The following is a 24070-nucleotide window of genomic DNA, read 5'->3' on the forward strand; positions in this document are numbered from 1 at the left end:
ACTTGGTTTAGGAAGAGAGAGTCTCACCTAGTAACATTTAAAAGTGGAGTTAATACAAGTCAGATAGATTTTTTTCTACTTAGAGAGATAGGGGTTGTTGCATTGATTATAAGGTTATACCGGGAGAAAGTGTAGCTACACAACATAAAGTCTTAATTTTAGATCTTAGAATTAGACAATGCCGCAAAATGAATAGACATAGGATAGATCCTAGAATTAAGTGGTGGGCACTGAAAGGAGCTAAACAAGGAATGTTTGTAGAGCACGTAGTTAAGGAAGTTGATTGGTGTCTCGAGGAGGATTCAGAATCAATGTGGAATAAGATAGCGGGTGGCATGAGAAAGGTGGCTAAAGAGGTATTGTGTGAGTCTAAAGGCGGTGCACCGCTAGGTAAGGATACATGATGGTGGAATAAGGATGTCAAATTAGCTATTAAGGTTAAAAGAGAGTGTTATAGAAATCTAAGTAAGAGTCGTGATGATGAGAATTTGGAGAAGTATATGATAGCAAAGAAGGAAGCTAAAAAAGTAGTTCGAAACGCGAGGGATAAGGTATATAAGGAGGTTTATGACAAGTTGGATACCAAAGAGGGCGAGAAGGATATTTATAGGCTTGCAAAGATGAGAGATAGAAAATCGAGGGATCTGGGTATGGTTAGATGTATTAAAGATGAAACACAAAGGGTTTTAGTCAAAGATGAGGAGATTAAGGAGAGATGAAAAGATTATTTTGATAAGCTATTTAATGGAAGTCATGCTCAGGATCTTGGAGACTTCTCCATTCCTTTTCATGAGATGAATCATGATTTCATGCGCAAGATTCAAAAGAAAGAAATTGCAGAGACTTTGAAGAAAATGAAATTAAGAAGGACAGTTGGCCTAGATGGTATACCTATCTATTCAGGGGTGTAGCTAGGATTCATGTGAGGGGGGGGGCAAACAGGGTGTAGAAAGAAAAAAAATTGTGTGATAGTCGGGGGTTCGGGGGCAGCGTCCCCGAAAATTTTTTTTTTTTGAGATAAAATAAAAAATGGCTACAATTATTAATAAAAATCTATTTCATATGGACAAATCAAACTATTTGCTGCAGTAAGGGCTGGGCTAAAAAATGGATAAAAATCTATTTCATATGGAATCAGGGCAGGGCTAGGACTGGGCTTTAAAAAAAAAAAAAATTTAACTGTTTGGGGAGGCAGGACTGGGCTACAGCCCAGTCCTGCCCCCCCCTAGCTACGCCCCTGTATCTATCGAGACTTGAAAATGCTTGGGTGAGAAAGGTTTAGAATGGTTGACAAATCTTTTTAACAAGATTTGACGGACAAATAAGATGCCTAATGAGTGGAGGAAGAGTATTTTGGTGCCTCTATATAAGAATAAGGGTGATATACAAGATTGCACAAACTATCGTGGTATAAAACTCATGAGTCATACTATGAAACTTTGGGAGAGGGTGATTGAGTCTAGGTTGAGGAAGGTTATCATGATATTGGAGAATCAATTTGGTTTGGAGAATCAATTTGGTTTTATGCCTGAAAGATCAACTATGGAAGCTATACATGTGCTTAGACAACCTATTGAGAGATATATAGAGAAACAAATATTTGCATATGGTTTTTATTGATTTGGAGAAGGCATACGATAGAGTACCTAGAGACGTTCTCTGGTGGACAATGATGAAGAAAAATGTTTCTCTCAAGTACATTAGTATAATTAAAGATATGTATGAAGGAGTAGTAACCAATGTCAACACTTGAGTAGGGATGACAACCAATTTTCCTATAACGGTTGTGTTACATCAAGGATCTACTTTAAGCCATTTCCTATTTGCTATAGTGATGGATGAGCTTATGAGATCAATTCAAGAAAATGTGCCATGGTGTATGTTGTTTGGTGATGATATTGTTTTGATTGATGAGTCTAGAGTTGAGGTTAATGCTATGTTAGAATTATGGAGACAGACATTGAAAGCAAGATGTTTTAAGTTGAGTATGAGTAAAACAAAATATATGGAATGTCGGTTTAGTAAGCAACGAAGTAGTGATGGGAGTGTAGTGAAACTTGGTGAGCAAGAAATACCAGTGGATGATTGTTTCAAATATTTGAGATCTATCATTCAAAAGTATGGAGAAATTGATGGAGATGTAAATCATAGGATGAAGGTTGGGTGGATGAAATGGAAAAGTGCAACTGGAGTGTTGTGCGATCGTAGAATGTTATTGCGGTTGAAGGAAAAGTTTTATAGGACGACTATTAAGCCCGCTTTACTATATGGTACGAAATGTTGGGCTACCAAGAGACATCATATTCAAAAAATGAGCGTAGCTGAGATGCGTATGCTTAGATGGATGTGTGAAAATACAATAAAAGATAAGATTCGAAACGAAGAGATACGTAAGAAGGTAGGCGTTGCACCCATTGAAAATAAGATGTTGGAGAATCATTTGCGGTGGTTTGGACATATTCGACGAAGGCCTAATGATGCTCCAGTTAAAAGGATGGGGAAATGAAAAAATATATTAGTTAAAAGAGGTCGAGGTAGGCCTAGGAAGACTTGGATAGAGATGATAGGAAAGGATATGAATGCTTTGAACCTCACCGAGGATATGACATTGAATAAAAATGATTGGAGGAGAAGGATTCATGTAGAAGACCCAGAATGATTTTCTTTTTTGGTTCATATCACCGACCCCAATTGTTTTGGGATGAAGGCGTAGTTGTAGTTGTTGTAAAAAGGTGGTCAATCCCCAAAATTCATCCTAGGTAGAATTGAGTAGACTATACAACACCAGGCTTAGAATTGTATCCAATTACCTATCGAGTTTCAATGTGAATCCAAGTATGAATTAGAAGTTAATGTAAATTTACCACATATATGAATCTTACTACATGTAAAAAATGTATCCCATTAACTGTTTAAGACAGTCCAACTCGTGAATCTGTTTCTTAAATAAACAAAAAAAAAATGAATCTAGCTGAATCGATCGACTGTTTACCATTCAATAACAGTCATTAAAAAAAATAAAAAATAAAAAAATATTTTTACCTCTTTAAAAATATAAAAAAAGCGAATTGAATCCGGACCTTTTGAATCGTCTTTGTGTCAATTCCATCTGAATCGGCCATTGAGATCGATTTTAACAACATTACAATCCAAAATCTGAATTCCATTAGGCAATATTCTATAAGGTTGGACTCAACAATGCTATATCTGATCCGATTACATCCCTAATTTTGTAAGCAGAGTTGCAAATGTTTTGATTATGTTGGATCCCCTATCCGAATCAGACACATTTTTGGATTTGGGCCTTAAAATAAGACTAGAATGCAAAATTGTCTGTGCTTATGGATCAAACTTTTGGATTTGATTTGATCCACATAAAATCAAATCAATTTGGACATTTTTCATATGAAAGCCTTGTTTTAATCCCGTTTTTGAGCGAATCCTTCATGACCATATCAAATTTGTGTCCTGAATTAATTCTGCTATATCAGATCAAGTTCGATTTCGGATCCAAGCCCGCAATTGTTGATAATGCTGATACTCGGATTAGGACCTACTACGATCCGACCCGTTTGCACCGGTACGAAAATGGCACACCGGCAATTTCACGCTCTATCGCGTCCGTTCTCGTTCAGTGACGTCTTAATTTTCCGTGCCCAAACTGACATTATCGATCCACGTCTCTGGTTTATCCGATCGACGTCCACCACGCGGACACGTCAAGGATCCGCATCGCGACGTCTCGTCCAATGAGATCTCTCGTCTGTTTCCTCTATAAAACTATTCTGTTACGCTATCTACACCGTGACTATTCTTCTTCCTCTCTCTCTTTTGCGCTCTTCTGTATTTGTTCTTTTTTTCCCGATCTAGGGTTTCGGTTTCCCCGTTTCTTTGTTTTTCTTTGATCGTATCCTCGCGATGGCACCGAAGGCCGAGAAGAAGCCAGCGGAGAAGAAGCCTGCGTCGGACAAGCCGGCCGAGGAGAAGAAGGCGGTGGCGGAGAAGGCTCCCGCAGAGAAGAAGCCGAAGGCCGAGAAGCGGCTGCCGAAGGAGGGTGGTGCTGGCGGCGACAAGAAGAAGAAGAAGTTGAGGAAGAAGAGCACTGAGACGTACAAGATCTACATATTCAAGGTGCTGAAGCAGGTGCACCCCGACATCGGAATCTCGAGCAAGGCCATGGGCATCATGAACTCTTTCATCAATGATATATTCGAGAAGCTCGCGCAGGAGGCCTCCCGTCTCGCCCGCTACAACAAGAAGCCCACGATCACGTCCCGGGAGATCCAGACCTCCGTCCGGCTTGTCCTTCCCGGGGAGCTTGCCAAGCACGCTGTTTCTGAAGGGACCAAGGCCGTCACGAAATTCACAAGCTCTTGAATGGGGCAAGCTGTTATAGGATAAATAAAAATTGTATCTTTTCATGATTTCAGGTTTAGGTCTGGCTGGATTTTCGGGTTTCTTTCTTTTTCTTTTTTCTTGTTTGTTGGGGGTTGTTTTGTGGAAAGGGAAGGTTGTATGTAAAATTGGACACCATTTAATTTGGTTTAATGAAAAATATCGGTTCCCTTTTCTTTCTTTTTAGTTGATTGATGGTTTCTCCAAAGATTGATTTTTTTTTCTGCTTACCGTACAGGTAGTCTTGACATTTGAAAATTGATTGCTTTATGATTGAGGGATGCCATTTTTTCATCTTCTTTTGTTTGGTTAATTGTCGGATGGAAACATATGCCGGTAGTTTTGTTTCTTGAAAGGCAAGCTGGGGTTAGGCAGGCCCCTACCAGTTATACAATGATAATTCCATTAGGATTCGAACTTGCAATGCCCCAACACAAGGTGACGTGCACTAGCTGCTCCTACCCGTTGGTGAATTTGTGTGGTTATTTCAGAGCATCGTTTTGGTTACATGGTCGGATGATTTCTGATATGCGGGTATTGCGCTAAGGATCGTTTCTTCAGTTTCTCCTTGAATGTTTTGATACGCGGGTTTTTGCGTTGAATAATCTTGTTCTATTTCATTGGTTTTATCAGCCTGGACTTGTGCATTCAAGGCGTTTACCTCTCGTCCTTCGTCTTTGGTTTCCTAATTGAAGAAATATTGGGTGTGAGACTGAGATTCGTTTCTTGTTTCAAATTTTTTTTTTGCAACGGTGCTTAAGATTTTTTTTAATGACAGATTGGTGGTTGAGATGGGTGATCGGTTTGCACGCAGTGAAGGGGTCCGCGTGGGACAAGTACCGCTTGTGCGATCATCATCGGCTTAAGGGCTTTCATCTCCCAACTCTTTGTTCGTAGTGTGGTCACTGTTAATTGCATGGTTTCATTTGTTCTCACTGTTTCTTGCATGATTTCATTTGTTCTCACCGTTTCGTTGCTGTGGTTTTTTTTTTTTTTGTTGCTTTGATTGCTTTTACTGGCTTGTGAATCATTATATTGTTTGTTTTGGTTGTATATTATCTAGGGCCTGCATATTGTTCAGAAGCTCTAAGCTCTTTCCGTAATTGGGCTTAATTCTGGTCATTTCAATGCTGTTATGTTTGAAGAGTAGTGTTTTTGTATATTTGATGTGAATTATTCTTTTGGTTATTTGGATTCCATCAACTGATTCTACTGTGTATTTGTGGTTTGAGGGCATCAATTCATGAAGAAATTCATTGCGGGACTCCTGATTGATCTCTGTGGTTTTAATGCTTTACCTTTTCAAAGGTTTGAGACATTGAGTATGGTACTATAGTTTCATTGTGGGAAGTATCATATGGAACTGTGGAAGTTATTTGCTTACGATAGAGGTAGAATTGGTGCATTTGGAAATGTGGGAAACGTACTCTGTGCTGTTCTAAGCTTGTTTTATTGCCTGTGCCTGATCAGTAGTGAGGGTACTGTTGCCTGATTATTGTTGCTAGATGCCTTGTTAGAAAATTCTTCATGTGATTATTGTCTAATTTATCTGTATGCTTAAATTTGAGAAATTATCTGATCTTTCTATTTGACAATTAAGTTATTTTGCTAGTTAGTCGGATAAGTATGGTAACTACCTCAAAGTATTGAGAGGGATACATCTTTCACATTTGCTTGTTTCTGAGAGCTTGGGTTCTTCAAACATGTTCAAAGTCTACCAAAAATCATTATTCCTTATGGGATTATTCTGTACACATCACAGTTTCTGTTTATCAAGTTATTAAGCTTTCATAAAACTTGAGATTTAATATCATAGTGATCACATGTTGGCTTCTGGATAGACTTGATTTGCAAAGGCTACCTATTTTAGCCCCTTCTAAACTTATCTGATACCTAACGTTCCATAGGGCTATTTGATGCCTTGTGATGTCTCTGTAGGGAAAAACCTTCATGGATGTGATTTTGCATGTTCTATAGTAAAATAGTAAATGTGGTAAAAGCTTCAACAATATCTTTTGTTCTTCTTATTTGGAAAAGGCTTCTTTGCAAGGTTGTTAAATGCGAAGAGGCGAAGCGAGGTGTTGAGCCTGCGCTTCGCCTCTGAGGTGCATGCCTCTCACAACGTGAGACTCTCAAGCAAGGTTGTAAATGCGATGTACTGAGGGGTACGCCTCTCACAACACTGCTTCTTTGTGTAACTTTCATAATTTTATGGCCAAATAAGACGATTCTTACACAAAACATTCATAGCCATGCAAGTAATTAATTTTCTACTAAAAATTAGTGCAATTAATTAGGTAATTAAAAGTAATTAACAAGTTCTCAAGTTACTATGTGATTTCTAGCTTCCATAAAAGATTAATTTTTACTTTTCTTTACTTTTTATAACTTAGGCCCATCAGACCGGCCCGCTAATGAACAGGAGCCAGGTTTTGGCCTGATTCCTAGCGGGCCTGGGTTCCTGGTCCATAGCGGGCCCGGTCAGCTTGGCCCATCGAGCTGCCCGACCGGTTGCCCACCCCTACTTGGAAGATAGGTTTGCTGATGTTAGTTGCCAATGCAATAATGTATGCAGTTTAAGAGGAAAATCTGTGTGATATGAAGTATAGTAAACATGTTGAGCTTGCGAGGCTAATATGAATAGTTCATATGTTCCAAACCTTGATTTATGATTCACCTCTACAATGTCTGAGGCTTTGTCAACTCTTGTTGCTGTGAGATCAAACCAATGATACTTGAATAAAGTTATCGTGTTATTTATGCCTAAGTAAGTCAACTCCATTATTTTTTATATAACACCATAGCAGTCATGTTCATTTTCACCGTAGCTGCTACCCTTGACACACACACTACTATTCATTGTTGACTTGTTTACACAGTAGTCTTTTATATGAAATCGATAACCATTTATGATGTACTCGCTGTAACATTGTACCACTTTGGTCGGATCATTTTATAAATCACATATTCCTTGGTCATTAACATCACCATGACGAACCTACAAACATAAACAATGATTGTAATCATGACCAATTAAGTAAATATCGTTGTTCACATGAAAACAATGCATGTCACCGTCCTTATAAACTCTTTCAACCATGCTTGGAGAAAGGTTGTATGAGATGACAAATACTGACCAACACGAGTATGAACCTCCAAATGGATTAAGAGGAAAATTTGTGTGATAATGGACGCGCTCCACTTCTGTTAATACACCCTTTCAAAGCTAGAAAAAAAGTAGCAATGTAATATTTTCTTTGAAATCTGCAGTGCGTTGCCACTTTGAAGTAGGAGAGGGTGAGACAGAGGGAGGAACATCCTCTGTCTCGGCCAATAAGTCGGAATGACAGACTCGGTTTGGTAATAAACCGGATCGGGTTAGGCTGGTTACAATCGACTGGATCAGTTTGGGTGAGGCTTAGACCGATCTAGCTAAAAAAACAAAAGAGGCTCTTGATCGACCGAAGCGGTCTAGACTGAACACAAACCAAGTTGGTTTGAACAAACTGGTCCGGGTATGAACACAGATTGGGTCACTTCTGACAGAGTCCCAAATCCTTTCTTTTGGATTTGGATTGAACTAAACCAGATTGGGTCTGAATCCAGTTCGATTCAGTCGATCTGGACCGATCTAGGTTAGACCTGACCCAGACAGAACTGGGTCTGGATTATCTTGTAAATAGCTAATCGTCTCATTAGGAAGCCCAATCATTTGTATTTAAGAATCTAACTCCTTTTTTATCGTTGAAGCAAAACCCAAAATCCTTAAACCATCTTTCCCAATCACCCGTAAAAGCGATTAGAAAAAATCGATGACATAGACATTGCCCGTAATAGCAAATCGCTACACCATGTACCCTTCATAGGTCATTGTGTAAATCACAATGATACGTATCGTTCACTTAGACAAAGCTCGTTGTCTAAAAGATAGACGTCATTTTGTAAATCGCGATGATATAACGAATTACTGATTGACGTCTGTGTCGGTCACAACTGGATGGCAATCGCTCTATTCATGAGCATAAATCATGGTAAAGGTGCATTGTCATCGCTTGTGCAAATTGATTTCATCGTTTATTAATATTTTTGCAAACAGTGTTTGTACACTTATATAAAATCACGTTCAAGAAAAACAACTCATTTTCATTTTACACAACGCTAATCGCTTGAAGGATTTTCATTTACGAAGGGCGAACATAATAACAATTTGCTTTTACTATATAACATTATAATTTATTGGCGTATTTAGTGAAATTAAAATTTTATTTATTTGAACCTATTGATATTTACATAATTTGTATACATAGTCTACAAGAATTGTTTATACAAAATTTGGTTGTACAGTCTATAAAATCTACTAGAGGTTGATGCACATCAAATTACTCCAGCGTGGGGGGTCCCGTCGTTCGTTGCCTTTTAGGTATTCTTGCCAACTGAGTTATTTTATCTTCCGCAATTAGAAACGCCATCAATTTTTTGCATAGTTCTGTATGGAATCCAGGCATATCAACCTGCAACAAAAATCTAATGTGACACCAATATATACATTGAGTCCCCAATGTCAGAGGGTAATAAAGAGCATACAACGTCGAAATAAGGTTCTCGACCATTGTATATCGCTTCAATATACTTCATTACAAATATGCCACCATCGACACCATTATTTTGTAAAGGAGCATCGTGTGCAAAGCGAAAGATCCACTCGCTAACGTTGACTCCTAAAATATCTTTGACGAAACCGACCTGTGATTAATGCAGAAGAAAGTAAATTAGGAAACCTACCTAGTCATATCTTAGGATTATCTTGTAAATAGCTAAACATTAGGTCTATAGTTTATCCTACAAATTGATGGAGCAATCTAGAACCTGTTTCACGCTCACATAAATCATCTCAAACCCAATATTTTCCTAAAAGCACATTTCTGAAACAAACACCATTCACTTCACTTTCAAAAGATCTAAAAACTATCTCAAAAAGGTCCTCTTGATGCTTTTTGCTGCAAAAGCTTGGTTATGTCATTGTCTTTCAAAAGAAAAAAGTCTCTGTGTTTGTCAAAATCACCCGTCGTCTTTTGTATGATTTTTGAGCAGCTAGACACTTGTTCTGTTTTTGTTTGACCATGCTTAACAAAAACTTCTCGCTCATTGCACCAAGTTCAAGAGAAAAAGCTCACATGTGAGAAAAGGTAGTAGCTTAATTTGCCATGCAACTTTGTTTGGCGCGACATTCTTGCCTATATGACAAGCATCATATGGAGACCCTCACATTGAGCTATGTGCACACCTTTACACCATCAAGCTGTATTTGTCTTTGTTTTTATCTATCTTTATCTTTGTCAAATTTTTTTTTTCGAACAAACTTTGTTAGAAGCAATGCTTTCACTTTTTTCAGTTTGTGTCTACTTCTTTGTTATCAGTCAAGCTTCACACACTCAACAATAGAGATTGGCATTTTATAGACACCTAATTTTTCTCCTTTTCAAGGTTTTGATCGAAAGAAAAGTTGAAGAGAACGCTTTTAGCATTCCAATGCACAAAAAATCAAGTTGATTCGATACCATAACCAAAATTTATGACCAAAGCAAGTTTCAAGGTTTAACGACAAAATCATGTCATTAGTGAAGCTTGAATTATCGTTAATGTACCCGAACTGTCATCATTAATCATGAAATTATCGATAAACCTCTCACAATGTGCTCTTTGTCCTTACTTTTTCGATTGTGTTGTCAGAGCATCTTTAATAACACATCAATTGTTGTTATTGTCTGACTCACCTATGAATTGTCGATAACAATCATGTTTATAGACAAGCACATTTATCGTTAATGTCAAAATCGTCGATAACATTCATCCTTGTCAGCATATTTCGACCATTTTAAGTGACAAATATCTCCATTTTTGTTTTTTGAAAAACGTGAGAAATTGGCTGGCCAATATTTTTTATAATAATATCAGAAAATAATTTTTAATTTTTTATTATTTAATTTAATTTTAAAAAATCCTTTTACAAAATAAATAACTATTCATTTATTTCGTGCCAAAAAATGAAAAAGATAAAAAAATTCAATTTATCACGAGAATCTGTCTTGCCGATATTTAGAAGAGAAAAACAAACTTTTTGTCACTATGCCCGGATTGGAATTCCAAAATATGGTTCGCTCACGCCATTCCCCCAAGCTCACCAGCGCACGTGGTCCCCACCTCACACGCACACTTTCCCTCCAATCCGAAACCCCGGTTTCCACATACAGCGCCCAAAAATTCATGTCCAGTAATTGATAATACAACAGAAACCACGTAAAGCTCAAAGTTTGCAACTAATCCCGCCACCTTTTCAAAATCAAGGACACTGATGGCATTATATAAAAACAAACCCGACTTTTCGATAACTATTTTTAAAATTAAACAGGTGGCACACTATGAGCAGGCAGCATTCTTAAAAACTGACACCTATAGTCACGCAAATTATTCCCCAAGACTTTTATAAAACTCAATGCTTCCAAACCTGCACTAATCACCTCCCACGTGATTGGCGATGACAAGACCACGGAGATCGCCATGATGGCAATCTTTATGACCGTCAGATGGAATAGAAGTTTCCATCCAACGGTCCGGACACAGATGAGAAGCAGGCGCGCGAGGCGGGGGTTGAGCATTAAAGGGGGAGTGCCTGCGTCGCCGGTGGACTCGAGCTCAACATCGTTGTTCTCTTTCACTGTCTTCTTGTCAATTTCTCTCTGTAGAGGCTAGGGAGTGTGGTGTCTCTGTTTTGTTTCTCAGAGGTGAGTTTGTTGAAGGAAGAAGAGTAATGGAGGGAGTAGGAGGGGCCCCGAAGGTGAAGAAGGGTGCTGGAGGGAGGAAGGGAGGGGGCCCGAAGAAGAAGCCGGTGTCGAGGTCGGTGAAGGCGGGACTGCAGTTCCCCGTGGGGAGGATCGGTAGGTACCTCAAGAAGGGTCGCTACTCCCAGAGAGTTGGCACTGGTGCGCCAGTCTACCTTGCCGCTGTTCTCGAGTACCTTGCGGCTGAGGTGCGTTGGTGGTGATCTTATTGACGTTCTTCTTCTTTTCCCTTCTTTTTCTTTGGTTTCTTCTGCTTCGTTACTTTGGGTTTTTTGTTTTTGTTTTTGGGGTCTTCTTCTTCTGTTTCCCATTTTTTATGCTTTCTGACATTGTGGGCAACTGGGTCTCTCTCTCTCTCTCTCTCTTTGTGGGTGTGGGCGTGCCTGGAGAATTTGGGTGGTGTGATCGTTGATGTCTTTTTTGATATTTTGAAGGTGGGTCATTTTGGAATGGGTAGTTTTGCTTCTTATTCTTTTTACTGTCAACTTTTTTTTTTGGGGGTGAGGTTTGTTGGGGAGTCGTTGAAGGTTTGTGAATAGAGTGTTTTGAAGGTGCTCTTGATTGTTTTTCTTCAGGGTGGGTTTGGGTTTAGCTAATGTGTTTTAGTGTTTTGGTTGAGTTTTAGGATTTTCTTCATCTTCAACGCATGGTTTGTTTGTTCCGTTCTGTATTCTTCCTCAAAGTAGCATACATTGGTCTTTACACTCCATTTGTGAGCATTTTTGTACTTTTTATAGTGTGAACTTGTGGTTGATAATGATGCGTTTTATGGGAAAAATGTTTTGGTCAATTTGTTTTCTTACCTTTTCTCTAATGGCGTTGGTCTTATTGTGTATTAGGATATGGACTAATCTTGTTGTTTATTTTGTTTTGGTGTTGTAGGTCTTGGAGCTTGCTGGAAATGCTGCAAGGGACAACAAGAAGAACCGAATCATTCCAAGGCATCTCCTCCTGGCAGTGAGGAACGATGAGGAGTTGGGGAAGCTTCTTCACGGTGTTACAATTGCCCATGGTGGTGTGCTCCCGAACATCAACCCTGTGCTGCTGCCCAAGAAGACTGAGAAGGCAACAAAGGAGCCCAAGTCACCCAAGGCAACCAAATCCCCAAGGAAAGCCTGATCTGACACTCTGATCTTCAGTGTGTGTTGGTTTAAGTTTCTTCTTTGTAGAAACTCCACTTGAATCAGAATTGATCGTCTCAATTATTGGCTCTTTATCATAATCCCGACTCTTTATGTAGTTTCGCTTCTGTTTCCTTTTTAAATCCACATTTCTTGGATTCTACTATCGCTATGCACAGTGTTGGATCTTGGTGGTTTTGTGTTTATAAATTTTGACCTTTCCCCTTTCCGTAATGAAATTATTTTCATTGTGCGATTAAAAAAATGTAAGAATGGGTCTAAGCCAAGTAATGACTTGAAGCTGACAGACCATATTTGTTCTGAATCAGCACAAGTTCAGTCAGTACTGCAGAAATCTGAAAATGTGTCATGTGGTCTAGATCCAAGTGAGAGAACTCAGGACCATTTAATGATCAATTTGTTGATTTGCAGCCATAAGCAATATTAATTTGATTTAATTGTGTTCTCCATATGGTGATAATCAAGTAAAGCTACTTTGAGCTTCACTCAAGTTTTACTAGTTACAAGCTTGTTTGAGCCCGACTCAATAAGCCAACAATGCAAGCTCAATTAATAACATTAAGTTTGAAAAAGAAATGAAGCCAAGCTCATGTAACTTCAAGCTTGGCTCCATATTAAGAAACCAAGCTACTTGAGCTTGAGTCAAATCCTACTTTTTAATTAAGCTTAAAATTGCAAGCTCAAACACGGAATTCAAAAAGAAACCAAACTATGCTTAACACCAAGTTTGGACCAATTTTACTAGGCAAGAGAGAGATTTGCACATAAGCTTTTATGGCACTTCTGTTAGGAAAACAGCAAGCAAGAAGCAATCAATGGAAACAATAAACAAGAATGATCAAACTAAATGCAGCAAAGACACGGAGATTTACTTGAAAAAACTTCTCAAATCCGAGAGAGTAAAAACCATGGCCACTCAAAGAAAACTTTATTGCACATCTTTGACTCTTACAATAAAGAAAGAAAACAAAGTAGGCAAGGGCGACAACTCTAAACCTAAACTTGGGTTTGAAAATAAGACACACACACACACCCAAATGGATTCCTCTTTTTGCGTGGGCAAAAAACTCTGAATAAGGCTCCACAACTCATCAACTTCCTCAGTCCGGATCACATAGCACAAAATTTGTTTATTAAGCACCTGATTGCCGTCCATCATGCCTTGGGCCCCACAAATGACAGGCCTTGTCCCCAAGATGGAGCATGATCAGTTGCTTAATTCCCAAATATTTGTTCAAATCATATTCCTTTCTTTCCTTGAGTTTTTTATTCATTTTTCACAAATGCAAAGGTTAAAATGGTCTTTTACATTCATTAACTTGCATATAACATCGGTAAACCTGATGCAGTTAGTGTGAGGCGCCACTTTAATATTGATAACCAGGCTCTAGGCAGTTATTTGTAATTTCTCAAACCTTATGCGTGTATATGTAAATTCATGAAATGCTAGGCACCTTTTTGTAAATTTTCCTAATTCCCTTTTCCAGGGTTCAATTAAGAAGTATTTTAATGTGACTTTTTTTTTAGGGAAATTTTAATGCGACTAGTTGAAACCCTTGGCTTATAAATTAGCCCCAAGATCAGCCCTTGGCCCGTGTGTGGTATATATATAAGCATAGTCTGATTAAGCCTATGGGCAGGTCATGGGCCATGGTTTTCCCAGTGGGCCTGGCCCGAATCAGGCTTTTGGTCTGGTCAGTCAATTGATGGACCGCGCCGGCCTGTTGCCCCACCCCTACCCTTAATGTGATGTTTCATAGTAAGGTTAATTCAGCCAACTTGTTTGAAACCCAAGCCTATTCTAACATCCATTAGGTGTGTATAAAATTATAAATTTACATCAATGAATTAATGTGATCCACCTAGATTAAAAATTAATTAAATTCAGAGAGCCCATTCTTACTAATGCATAAGCAATGAAAACCCCTTTCTAGCTATCCTCATGCAGTATTGTCTTTGCTATACAACTCACATCACCTCTCTCTTATCCTCCCAAACAGAGCCTAAAAGCAGGTGGAAAGGGTCCTAGGAGGTTCAAGAGAAACTACAAGGTAACCATTCACTGCAAAATGAAAACTTATACAAATAGAAGCACCAATGAGATTGACCTGTGCTCTGGTGTAAAATGAACGCATAATATAAGCATATGTAAGAGGAAGTTCTAAAACTATAAAGAGGTTTGATGTTTTAACCCCCTCAGTCCAGCAATAACTTGGAAACATTACCAAATCACTGTGAATGCAACTGTGAGAAAAACAAGATGAATAAACAAAGTGGAAATAGAATGTTAAAATCATAGAAGCATGATAAAGGATATTATGACATCAACTTATATTACGTATCACAAAACATTAATGCAGGAACAATACAGGACTGGAAGAAGCAAAAATTAGAAGATAAATAACGTTTGATTGGCTAATCCTTAAAAAAGAACAAGAAATAAACAAAGTTTTCATCATTGGACCAACGGGACTCTGCTTGTCTGGCAGGAGCAGTTAGTGCACGTCACGTTGTGTTGGGACGTTGCAAGTTCGAAAATCAATGGTATATGGGTCTGCCTAAACCCAACTTTTGCTGTTGAAAAAAAGTTTTAACATTGGGCAATAAATGAGAAATTTGTGAAAATGCAATCCTTACCATGTAATAGTTCACCTACATATCTTCATTGACGCTTTTTTTCTAGATTCACCTGCACACCCAAGCGAATGCGACACTTGGATACAGATTCCTTTTTGTGTCATGGGAAGTCGACTCCACTGATGTCCATTTCTATCCAAAAGTAGATTCGTATGTGACATAGCGCGACACCCAAGTTTTTTCAAAGTGCCGCAACACCGCATCTGCACTCCCATCCACACCTGCACCTATGTGACATAGCTTAGAGCTAACCATCAAGACTTTAGGCTCAGTGCATGAAAAGATAATCTAAGAAGGTAGGGTAATGGATACATTCAGCACATCAGAGCTTTCAACAAGGTAGATGAACTTGCACGTTGAGATATTTGCAACATTAAAAACTTATGATTCATCAGATGAGCCTTAAAACAGAAAAAAAGCTGATATAATAATGTGATTTGTGAAAAAAAACCTGATGCAATGGAGGGGGCCTTGGCCACTAGGCAGGTGGTTAGAATTCCATTCCCATGAGTGCAGGGGCGTAGCTAGGATTCATGTGTGTGTGTGTGTGTGTGGGGGGGGGGGGGGGGGGGGGGGCAAACAGGGGTGTAGCAAAAAAAAAATTGGTGTGATAGTCTGGGGTTCGGGGGTAGCACCCCCGTTTTTTTTTTTTGAGATAAAATGAAAAATGGCTACAATTATTAATAAAAATCTATTTCATATGGACAAATCAAACTATTTGCTGCAGTCAGGGCTGGGCTACAAAAATGGATAAAAATCTATTTCATATGGAATCGGGGCTGGGCTAGGATTGGGCTTTTAAAAAAAAATATTAGTTTTTTAACTGGGCCGGGATGCAGGACTGGGCTACAGCCCAGTTCTGCCCACCCCACCCCATCTCCGCCTATGAATGAGTGTTAGTCCCATGCATTAAGGCAAGAAATAAGCCTTTGCTCAGCCAAAGCTTGGTGACTCCTTGTGGGCAAGGAGTGTGCCACCGTAAGTACAACATACTTAGCTAGCACAACTAGGTTTCTGATGTTGAGGGTGGTTTCCTCGTCCTTCATGAAAAAAAAGAGATCCTGAGCCCTTCTATTTTCTTATCTACAAAATAGGTGAAAAACCCATGTCTCCACCTCCATTTTTCTCCATTTGGTAAAGCAGGCAAGTGATGGGGGGCGTGGGGTTGACAGGGTGGTGATATATCATATCTCTGATCAGGTCTTAAAGACAGGTAGTGTGTGTGGGCATAAACGTGCATAACGGTTTCTTAAGAAAATCACCTCCTTTTCATTTTACTCATTTTTTTGAAAGGCACCTATTCATTTTACTCGTGCACTATTGTCTTCTTCAGTCTTTCTAATCTCCAACATAAATATCAGATGGAGTGAGGATACAACTGAGCACATAAGCTTGTATGCATTGAACATGAGAAGTGCAATAGTTTTTCTTGAAAATAACCATAAGATTAAGGGCACATTTGGAAGAGAGAAAAACTCATAGAAAAAGAAAGTTTTGCTTTTGCCTATGAGAGTTTTTTATATGAGAAGTACTCCAAAAGAAAGTTTTTTGCTTGTTTGTGTAACATGAGAAATACAGAGTGAGAAAATGTAAAAAAATGAGAGAGAGGAAGAGGAGGGTGGTGGTGATTGTGAGATGTGGTGAGGTGTGGTGGGAAGTGTAAACATTTCTCTACCACTCCCTATGGAAGAATGTTTCCTATCAAAAAGTGTACTTTTTAGAAAAACTCTCTCAGCAAAAGTGTCTCTCGTTTGAAAGGGTCGGAAAATCTGTACGGGTGTTCCATTTTGCATCACTTTTCTTACATCTTTCTCTCTTCCAAACATGCCCTAAGACAACACTGCCTTATATCCAGATCGACACAGAAAAGAGTGGATAGAAACCAACATATCCCTGATGATTGAATGCATCAAACGAAGAAGCTGAACTCTAGAAGAGAGAAAGTTGAGTGGAAACATCGAAGGGAGCTTCAATAGCATGAAAGAGTAAAGATACAACACATATAGGGGTTGATTCCCCCCTTTCCAACTTCTTATCTGAAATAGGACAGAAAAAATCTTACTTTGACCTTTACAACTATATTATAATAAAGGACAAGAATACTGCTAAATAATAAAATGTACAAGACGGCATTATACAACTAAAATGATACACTCGCATTACACTTCTCAACAATCCCCCTCAAACTTGAGATGATGCAAGAAAAATCTTTCTAAGTTTGAAAATGAATGATCTAAAATGTGAAGAAAGAAGACTTTTGGTGAAATATGTTCTTTGGAGCCTACAAGCTCATGTTAAATAATTTTATCTTCATATGTTCTCCTTGTACAATGACAATCTATCTCAATATGCTTAGTCATCTCATGAAATTCTGGTTATTTTGTAATATAGATAATACTCATGTTGTCATAGTACAAGGAGGTTTTTCTACATACTAAAATCCTTAGCTTTCCTAGTAGTCATTTTGTTCAAATAATCTCAATTGTAACTTGAGCCATAGCTTTATACACTGCCTCAACTATGGACAATATTGTTTTTTTGTAGCTTTTTACTTTTTTTTTTAAATCAAATAGCTCTCAAGAAAAACACAAAATTCCGTAGTGGAGAGTCTATTTCGAATAGACCCTCCAAAGTTAGTATCACAAAATGCTCTAAGCTTTATAGAGGATGATCATGAAAAAAACATGCACAAACTGCACTGAATGTGTTGTGGACTACATTGTTTAGGTGTGATCTCCATAGTTTATCTAGGGGAGAAATATGTCACATGGACATAGACAGGTTGTTAAAAGTTGCATGGATAGATTTTGATGTGTAGAGAGTTCACCAATTAACTTCAAAATCAATGGACTATATTGCACCAAAATTTCATGATAAAAATAAAAAAAAACAAGCTTTACATCAAAACAATTAGATTGAAAACATGTTTCCTCGCAGAAAATATCACGTGAATACAAGGGTTGAGTAAGTAAATCCTACCTGCAACTATGAATTTATCATAAGTAGCACTATCAAGCAAACAATCGATATGACCATCAGCCCAAAAGAAAGATAATTTCAATTGGCATAATGACTTCCTCTAGGAATCTTTTCTTGTGACAAGAACTATTTATACCTGTCTTGTTTTGGTCTGCTCTTATTTAAGCTTCAACAGATCGTTATGACTTAAGCCCATTCATATAATTGTCATTGATTAAAAAGGAACAAGCATTTTTGAACAATTCAAGATTTCATAGTAGAACTACTACTGCGAGCTGCTTCTCCCAAAAAAAGAAGGAAAAAGAAATCAATGCCTACTAACACGATTGAATATTGATCAGAACACTGAATTGAACAATTGCAGTAAATTCAAAATGGTGAAAATGAACCATCCATCCACAAAAAATACAGCCATGTGGAAGCAAATAATCATTCACACACTTTACTCCGATTTGAGCAATCACAATATATCCAAAATGGTAAAAATGAGCCATCCATCCACCACAAACTACATCTATTTAGAAGAAAATAACCATTTACATATCCACACGGTTTCAGTGACAAGCAGAACCAGAGTAGAAACTAAATCTTTGATACACCATAAGAAAAATGAAACAGCAGCAATCATGTTTACTCCTCAAAGTGCTCAATTATACCCACAAAGAAAAGCAAACGTCAAAACATGAAAAAAACCAGAGAACCCTCAGTTTATAAATTATATTTCAAATGTAAAGGAATTGAGATTGGCAATCATGCATCAACATCCAAAAGCTAAAAATACTCATCATAGATAAATTGGGCTAAAACAACCATAACGTTTATTCAACTCCAAATTCTTCAATGGGGGCACATATAAATTTGACCATACATCGCGACAAAAGTATAGAAAAAGCGAAGTATAAACAAAAAAACAATAACAAAACTCCCCAACTCTGCATTTGAATGAATCTGCAACACCACCAATCCGAAGCCAAAACTCTCAAACCCAGAAGATGGGTACCCCAAAATTCGACTCAATCAGCATGTATGGTCCCAAAAAAACCTTCTCCCCAACTACCCACATACCCAAAACCCCTTTACCTTCGCCAGCCGTTGGCATTCATGTTCCTCCTCACGATCCTACCATTGAAAGATTCGCCATTTTCGATCAATTCGCGAAGACCCGAGCTCCCGAACGTGCCATCCTTCTCCTCAAAAGCATCATCCATAGAAGCATCAAACTTGGCAGCAGGGGACATTCTCTCGAAGTAGTTCCCGTAGGTATACTCCGGCGAGTACCCGTTTTCGTCGTCGTAGAGGAGGATGTGGCCGTGCCACTCCCAGACGCGGTACTCATGGCGGGGCTCCTCATGGAAGCCGATGCAGAGATGGGTGTCCCTGATGCACACGGCTTGGCCGGAATTGGGCTTTAGGGAGTCGGCATTACCTGTGCGGATGATGCGGAGGAGCTCCCTCTCCAGTTTGGCCTCCTCTCTGGCCAGTTTGGACCGGTAATCTGCGTGCTCTTCCTCCCCATGATCAACATCTTCAGCATCGTCGTTCTCTTTGTCTTGGTCGGGAGGGGAAAGGAAGAGGTCCTCGAGAGGTTGAGAGAGGAAGGAGTTGGTGTTGAGGTAGGAAGGGTAGCGCTGGAGCCTCTCCATGAGGCTCGTCATCAGCTGGCTGTCCAAGGAGGTGGTGGTGGTGGTGGTGGTGTTGGAGGGTTGACTCTTTGAAGAGGTAGTGGTGTCTTGGGGACTCATCACTGCCTCTTTTTTGTTGTTCACAGGTATTATGAGAGGGAGGGGACGATTCGTTATTTAGGGCTGTGGTTTGGCATAATTTTTTTTTCCTTCCGCTCTTTGTCAATGCCACACGACCTGAAACTGCCATTTTTTAATAAATATAAAAAATACTTAAAAATTATTTTAATAACTTTAACACTTGTTACACATAATATTTTTAGTTATTTTTGCCGGATCTAGAAGAGTTAGTATCGGCCGATTCACATGAATCGTTGGCCAAAGGATGTGGCCGGTACCGATACTGACAACATTGCGGCAAGGTCGAAGCTGGGTGTACGTACTCTTGAATTATTTAAAAAAGCATATAAAATTTACAGTTTTAATAATTTATTATTATTATTATTATTATTTTATAACAGATTATTCTTTTAGTAAAAAAATGAATTTTGAATCATGTGATTGTAACACGTAAATATGTTTTTGGAGTGTTTCAACTTTCAAATATTTATGGTCATAGTTTATCAAAACTTATTACCTCAAAAAATCATGTATTTGCATTGAATAAGCACCATTCAAAACATGACTAGGGAAGGCAGTGGGCCGTGGATGGAGGATATGAAACAGGGGGTTGGAGGCCAGGATGGAGGTTGAAATCAAAACCCGTGCGAGAAAGAAGGTGATGATGAACTTATGTTTCCCCCCACCCCTCCCTGTTCCATCCTCGATTCTCAAGGAAAATGGGGTCCCGCCTCGCCCTCTTCGAACCGGGGATGGAGGACATGAAACTGGAATGGAGGTTAAAATCAAAACCCGTGTGGGGATGAACTTACGCTTCCCCCACCGCCCCCTCCCCCATCCCCGATCCTCGTTAGTAAACCTTCCTCACCTTCTTTAGGGATGACAGTGGATCGAGGGAAAATGGAGCCCCGTCATGCCTCGTCCCATTTGGAGTGAAGATGGAGGACAAAAAAACAGGGATGGAAGTGAGGATGAAGGTTAAAATCAAAACCCATGCAGGGATGGAGGGCAGAATTTTCAGAGGGGGCATGGGTGGAGACCTTGTTCCCTGCGCCCACCACAGTCCACTGCCATCCCTAAACATGACAGGTATAAATCTTTTTGAACACATCTATATGATTATATGATTAGACATGTGACTTTTAGCTCAATAGTTTTGTATCTTCGTCAACATCAGAATGTTTACCCTTTTAGTATGCAGTTTAGATTGACTAGGTACAATTTACTGCAAGTGTGATTTTTAACTCAATAGTTTTATACTTTCAATAAAAACAAAATATTTTCTCTTGAAAAGGTAAATAATCACTACTAATAAAGGTAGTTATTGAGTAGAAATTACTTTTTTATTTCTCTTGATTATATTGTAAACCAGACCTACAAACAAATGGTTTGTTGAATAGAAAATTAGTTTTGAATCATGTCATTGTGATGTAGACCAAAATTGTAAATAACCAACTTTGTTAGAACCTTTTTACCCTTTGCATGCGTGAAACTCATAAAGTTCACATGATATATCGCTCCGCTCATTGGGTATTGCAAACTCCTACTTAAAAGCATATTTTTTTTTTGCAGATCTCAAGAAGCATACAAAAAAATTATGTTATTTATGTGGTATTCTATGTTAATCTTAAAATCATAAATACCTTAATAAAATTACATATTTTATTATAAAGTCATAAAAAAATGTAAACTTTTTTTTTCTTTAACCCTCACTTAAATGTATGTTCGCATATATTTTTTTGTGATTTTCATAAAACATGCAAAAACAAGTTTTGTGAATCTCCTTATGATCGTAAATTCACAACTACCTTAGTAAAATAAGGTATATCTGGTACCTATAAAAAGTGATTTTCATGAAAAAAAATAGTTATTTTGTGTTGCAAACATAAGTAATCTCAGGATGTTACATGTTTGTGTCTCTTCGCACAATTAGATATGCAGATTTTTGTACGAGCATAGTATAAAAACAACAATCGGGTTTCACAGAAATTAAGGTTTTTGTGGTCCCAATCAGTGAAAATTTATGACCATTTTTCAAGGGCCAAGCATTGGCGAAAAATCATCGACAATCCTCCATGGTTGTCTGGACGGCTCCAGGTTGCTTGGATCTGATGAGTTGTGGAGCCTGATTCACTGTTTTTGCCCCTGCGGGAAGGGGGGTCCGGGGGCTCCCCCCGGCACGGGTCCCCGATTTTCTTGGGACCCGATTTTCAGTGGATCCAACCCGATTTGGTTAGGGTTAGGGTTGTCGCCCTTGTTTATATTCTCGCTTTTCTTTCCCGAACTTGTAACTGTCTGTTAAGAGTAATAAAATTTCTCTCTGGGCGGCCGTGGTTTTTTACTCTCTCTCGGATTTGAGAGGTTTTTCCACGTAAATCTGTGTTCTTCTTGTGTTTTGTTTGATCATTCTTGTTCTTTGTTTCCTTTTGATTGTCTCTTGCTCGTGGTTTCTCCTAACAGGATCCACATGGCAACCACATAACCTCAGCAGTGCGTTTAAAGAAAAACATAGCATCCTGGGTTTTACATACAGGTTCTAAGTGAACATCTTTCACCTGAAAAGGGAGCAGAAGGAATATCTAGTATAATAAGATAATGGAGGAAATGAGAAATAAGCAAATCCAATCCTAGCAACAATGAAGAAGTGTAAAAACCCAGTCAGGTTCCCCAAGGGGGTTTGGCATAGTAGGGTGGGGCCTTGGCTGCTAGAAGGGCAGTCAGGTTCGATTCTCATGCGCCCCCTTTGTATTGAGATACAAATCCAAGTCCACAATCTAACATAAGGAGAGGCGTATTAAGGATGACAAAAGCCAACTACAGAGATAAAGCAAGTTGTTATCCATTAAGCAGAAAGGCAAGATGTTGCTGTTAAAACGGAAAGTTAAAATGAAGATAATAATAAAAGCAGCAAATCAAGAAAGTTCTCATCCAATATCTCGCTCAACGAGAAAGAAACTAATGCCATCATTTTAGCTGCTGCAAAACTGAAAAATCTCTAACGTCTTGCACTATTTTGTATATATATCCTTCATGGACCTGCTTTGAAAAATGAGAGAAAAACCATTGTGCTTTTTGTTAGTGGAGGTAGGTGAAAACCGAACCACGTTAACTTATTTGTGTTCTTTTCTTCCTTTTCTTTATGGTATAGAGCATCCCACGGTGCATATCTGTTTTTTCTTTATGGCTGCATCAAACAATCTTTTGGTATCTTCCTCATCTTATCTATACCGTCTACTCTTAACAGCACAACTTCATATTATTGAAAGCCAAGATCTTGAGGAATTTCTCAATAGAGGAACTATCATGCCTGAGCCATATTGTAATGGTTCAGTGGACAATGACGTTAATTCGAAGGTGCATAATCCTGCACATCTTGCTTGAAAAAGATCAGATCAACTGTTAAAGGGGTGAATAACAAGAACAATTTCAAAAAGTGTACTTGGATTAGTCGTTGGGCCGGAGACATCTGCAGAAGTTTGGACGGATCTTGTCAATGCCTTTGCGCAAGACTCTCAGGAATGGGAGTTTTATCTCAGGCAGCAAATGACAATCAAGAAAGGTACCGATTCTTTAACTGACTACATTAGTAAGTTTAAGTCAGTGTGTGCCTTGCTGCCATCAGGAAGCCTGTCAAAGAAAAAGCAAAAGTCTTCTGGCTACTTCATGGCCTAAGTCAAGGTTATGAATCTTTTGTTACTTCCATGTCAAAGCCTCCGGTGTCAAGTTATGATAAGATAATTTCATTGCTTCAAAGTCATGAAGCACAGAATAATCTCAACAATTGTTTCTCTTATAACCAGCTGCAAATGGCATTTTATGGTCAGCAATTTCAAGGCAAAAAGGGGGAAATTAGTGTCTTGATAACAAAGTAACAACAATGCTTTCAAAAGGAATTGGCCAAACAAACAAGACCAATATCGAGTCAGTGCATCCGGAAGAAATCAGAATCAAGATAAAAATAAATTTAAGGGTGTCGTTTGCCAGATCTATAACAAGAGGAATCACGACGCTGTCAATTGCTTCAACCACTTTAATCATTCTTTTCAGTTTGACGATATTCCTCAAGCATTAGCTGCCATCAAAATTTCTGGTAGTCAGGACTGAATGGTTTTCTGATATCGAGACTGCGGCTACAACCCACAAGACTAGCAATGCATGTAAGCTCTCTAATATAAAAGAATATTCTGGTAATGATTGCCTTATGGTAGGCAATGAAGATAGGCTAAACATTTCCCATATTGGAAACACCAAGATTAATTCAGAACACTCTTCACTCTTGAAAAAGTATTTTATGTGTTACATTCATTAAGAAGGATTTGATATCTGTAAGTCAACT

The 24070-nt window shown here is 38.6% G+C and overlaps 3 protein-coding genes across 3 annotated transcripts; 2 read left to right on the forward strand and 1 right to left on the reverse strand.

Moving 5' to 3' along the window:
• Positions 1–3807: 3807 nt before the first annotated feature.
• Positions 3808–4573, forward strand: LOC149823392 (histone H2B-like). The gene has a single exon (XM_090018806.1). It carries the CDS (start codon positions 3919–3921, stop codon positions 4375–4377), a length of 459 nt encoding a protein of 152 aa, XP_089874932.1. The 5' UTR covers positions 3808–3918; the 3' UTR covers positions 4378–4573.
• Positions 4574–11080: 6507 nt separating this feature from the next.
• On the forward strand, positions 11081–12454 carry LOC149823393 (putative histone H2A.3). The gene is made up of 2 exons (XM_090018811.1): positions 11081–11422; positions 12117–12454. The coding sequence occupies exons 1-2, from the start codon at positions 11204–11206 to the stop codon at positions 12351–12353; spliced, it is 456 nt and encodes a 151-aa protein (XP_089874937.1). The 5' UTR covers positions 11081–11203; the 3' UTR covers positions 12354–12454.
• A 6614-nt stretch (positions 12455–19068) lies between these two features.
• Positions 19069–19734, reverse strand: LOC149823394 (uncharacterized). Its single transcript, XM_090019950.1, has one exon. The coding sequence runs from the start codon at positions 19732–19734 to the stop codon at positions 19069–19071; it is 666 nt and encodes a 221-aa protein (XP_089876076.1).
• Positions 19735–24070: the final 4336 nt, after the last annotated feature.

Source organism: Nuphar pumila, chromosome 10 (assembly GCF_984573655.1).
Source record: "Nuphar pumila chromosome 10, dmNupPumi1.hap1.1, whole genome shotgun sequence".
Taxonomy (NCBI): Eukaryota; Viridiplantae; Streptophyta; class Magnoliopsida; order Nymphaeales; family Nymphaeaceae; genus Nuphar; species Nuphar pumila.

Bases quoted from the DNA above. Each gene is read 5' to 3' on its own strand.
- LOC149823394 (XM_090019950.1), bottom strand. From the start codon at position 19,734: ATGAGTCCCCAAGACACCACTACCTCTTCAAAGAGTCAACCCTCCAAC.
- LOC149823393 (XM_090018811.1), top strand. From the start codon at position 11,204: ATGGAGGGAGTAGGAGGGGCCCCGAAGGTGAAGAAGGGTGCTGGAGGG. The intron at 11,423-12,116 runs GTGCGTTGGTGG...TTGGTGTTGTAG, and splicing joins TCGAGTACCTTGCGGCTGAG to GTCTTGGAGCTTGCTGGAAA.
- LOC149823392 (XM_090018806.1), top strand. From the start codon at position 3,919: ATGGCACCGAAGGCCGAGAAGAAGCCAGCGGAGAAGAAGCCTGCGTCG.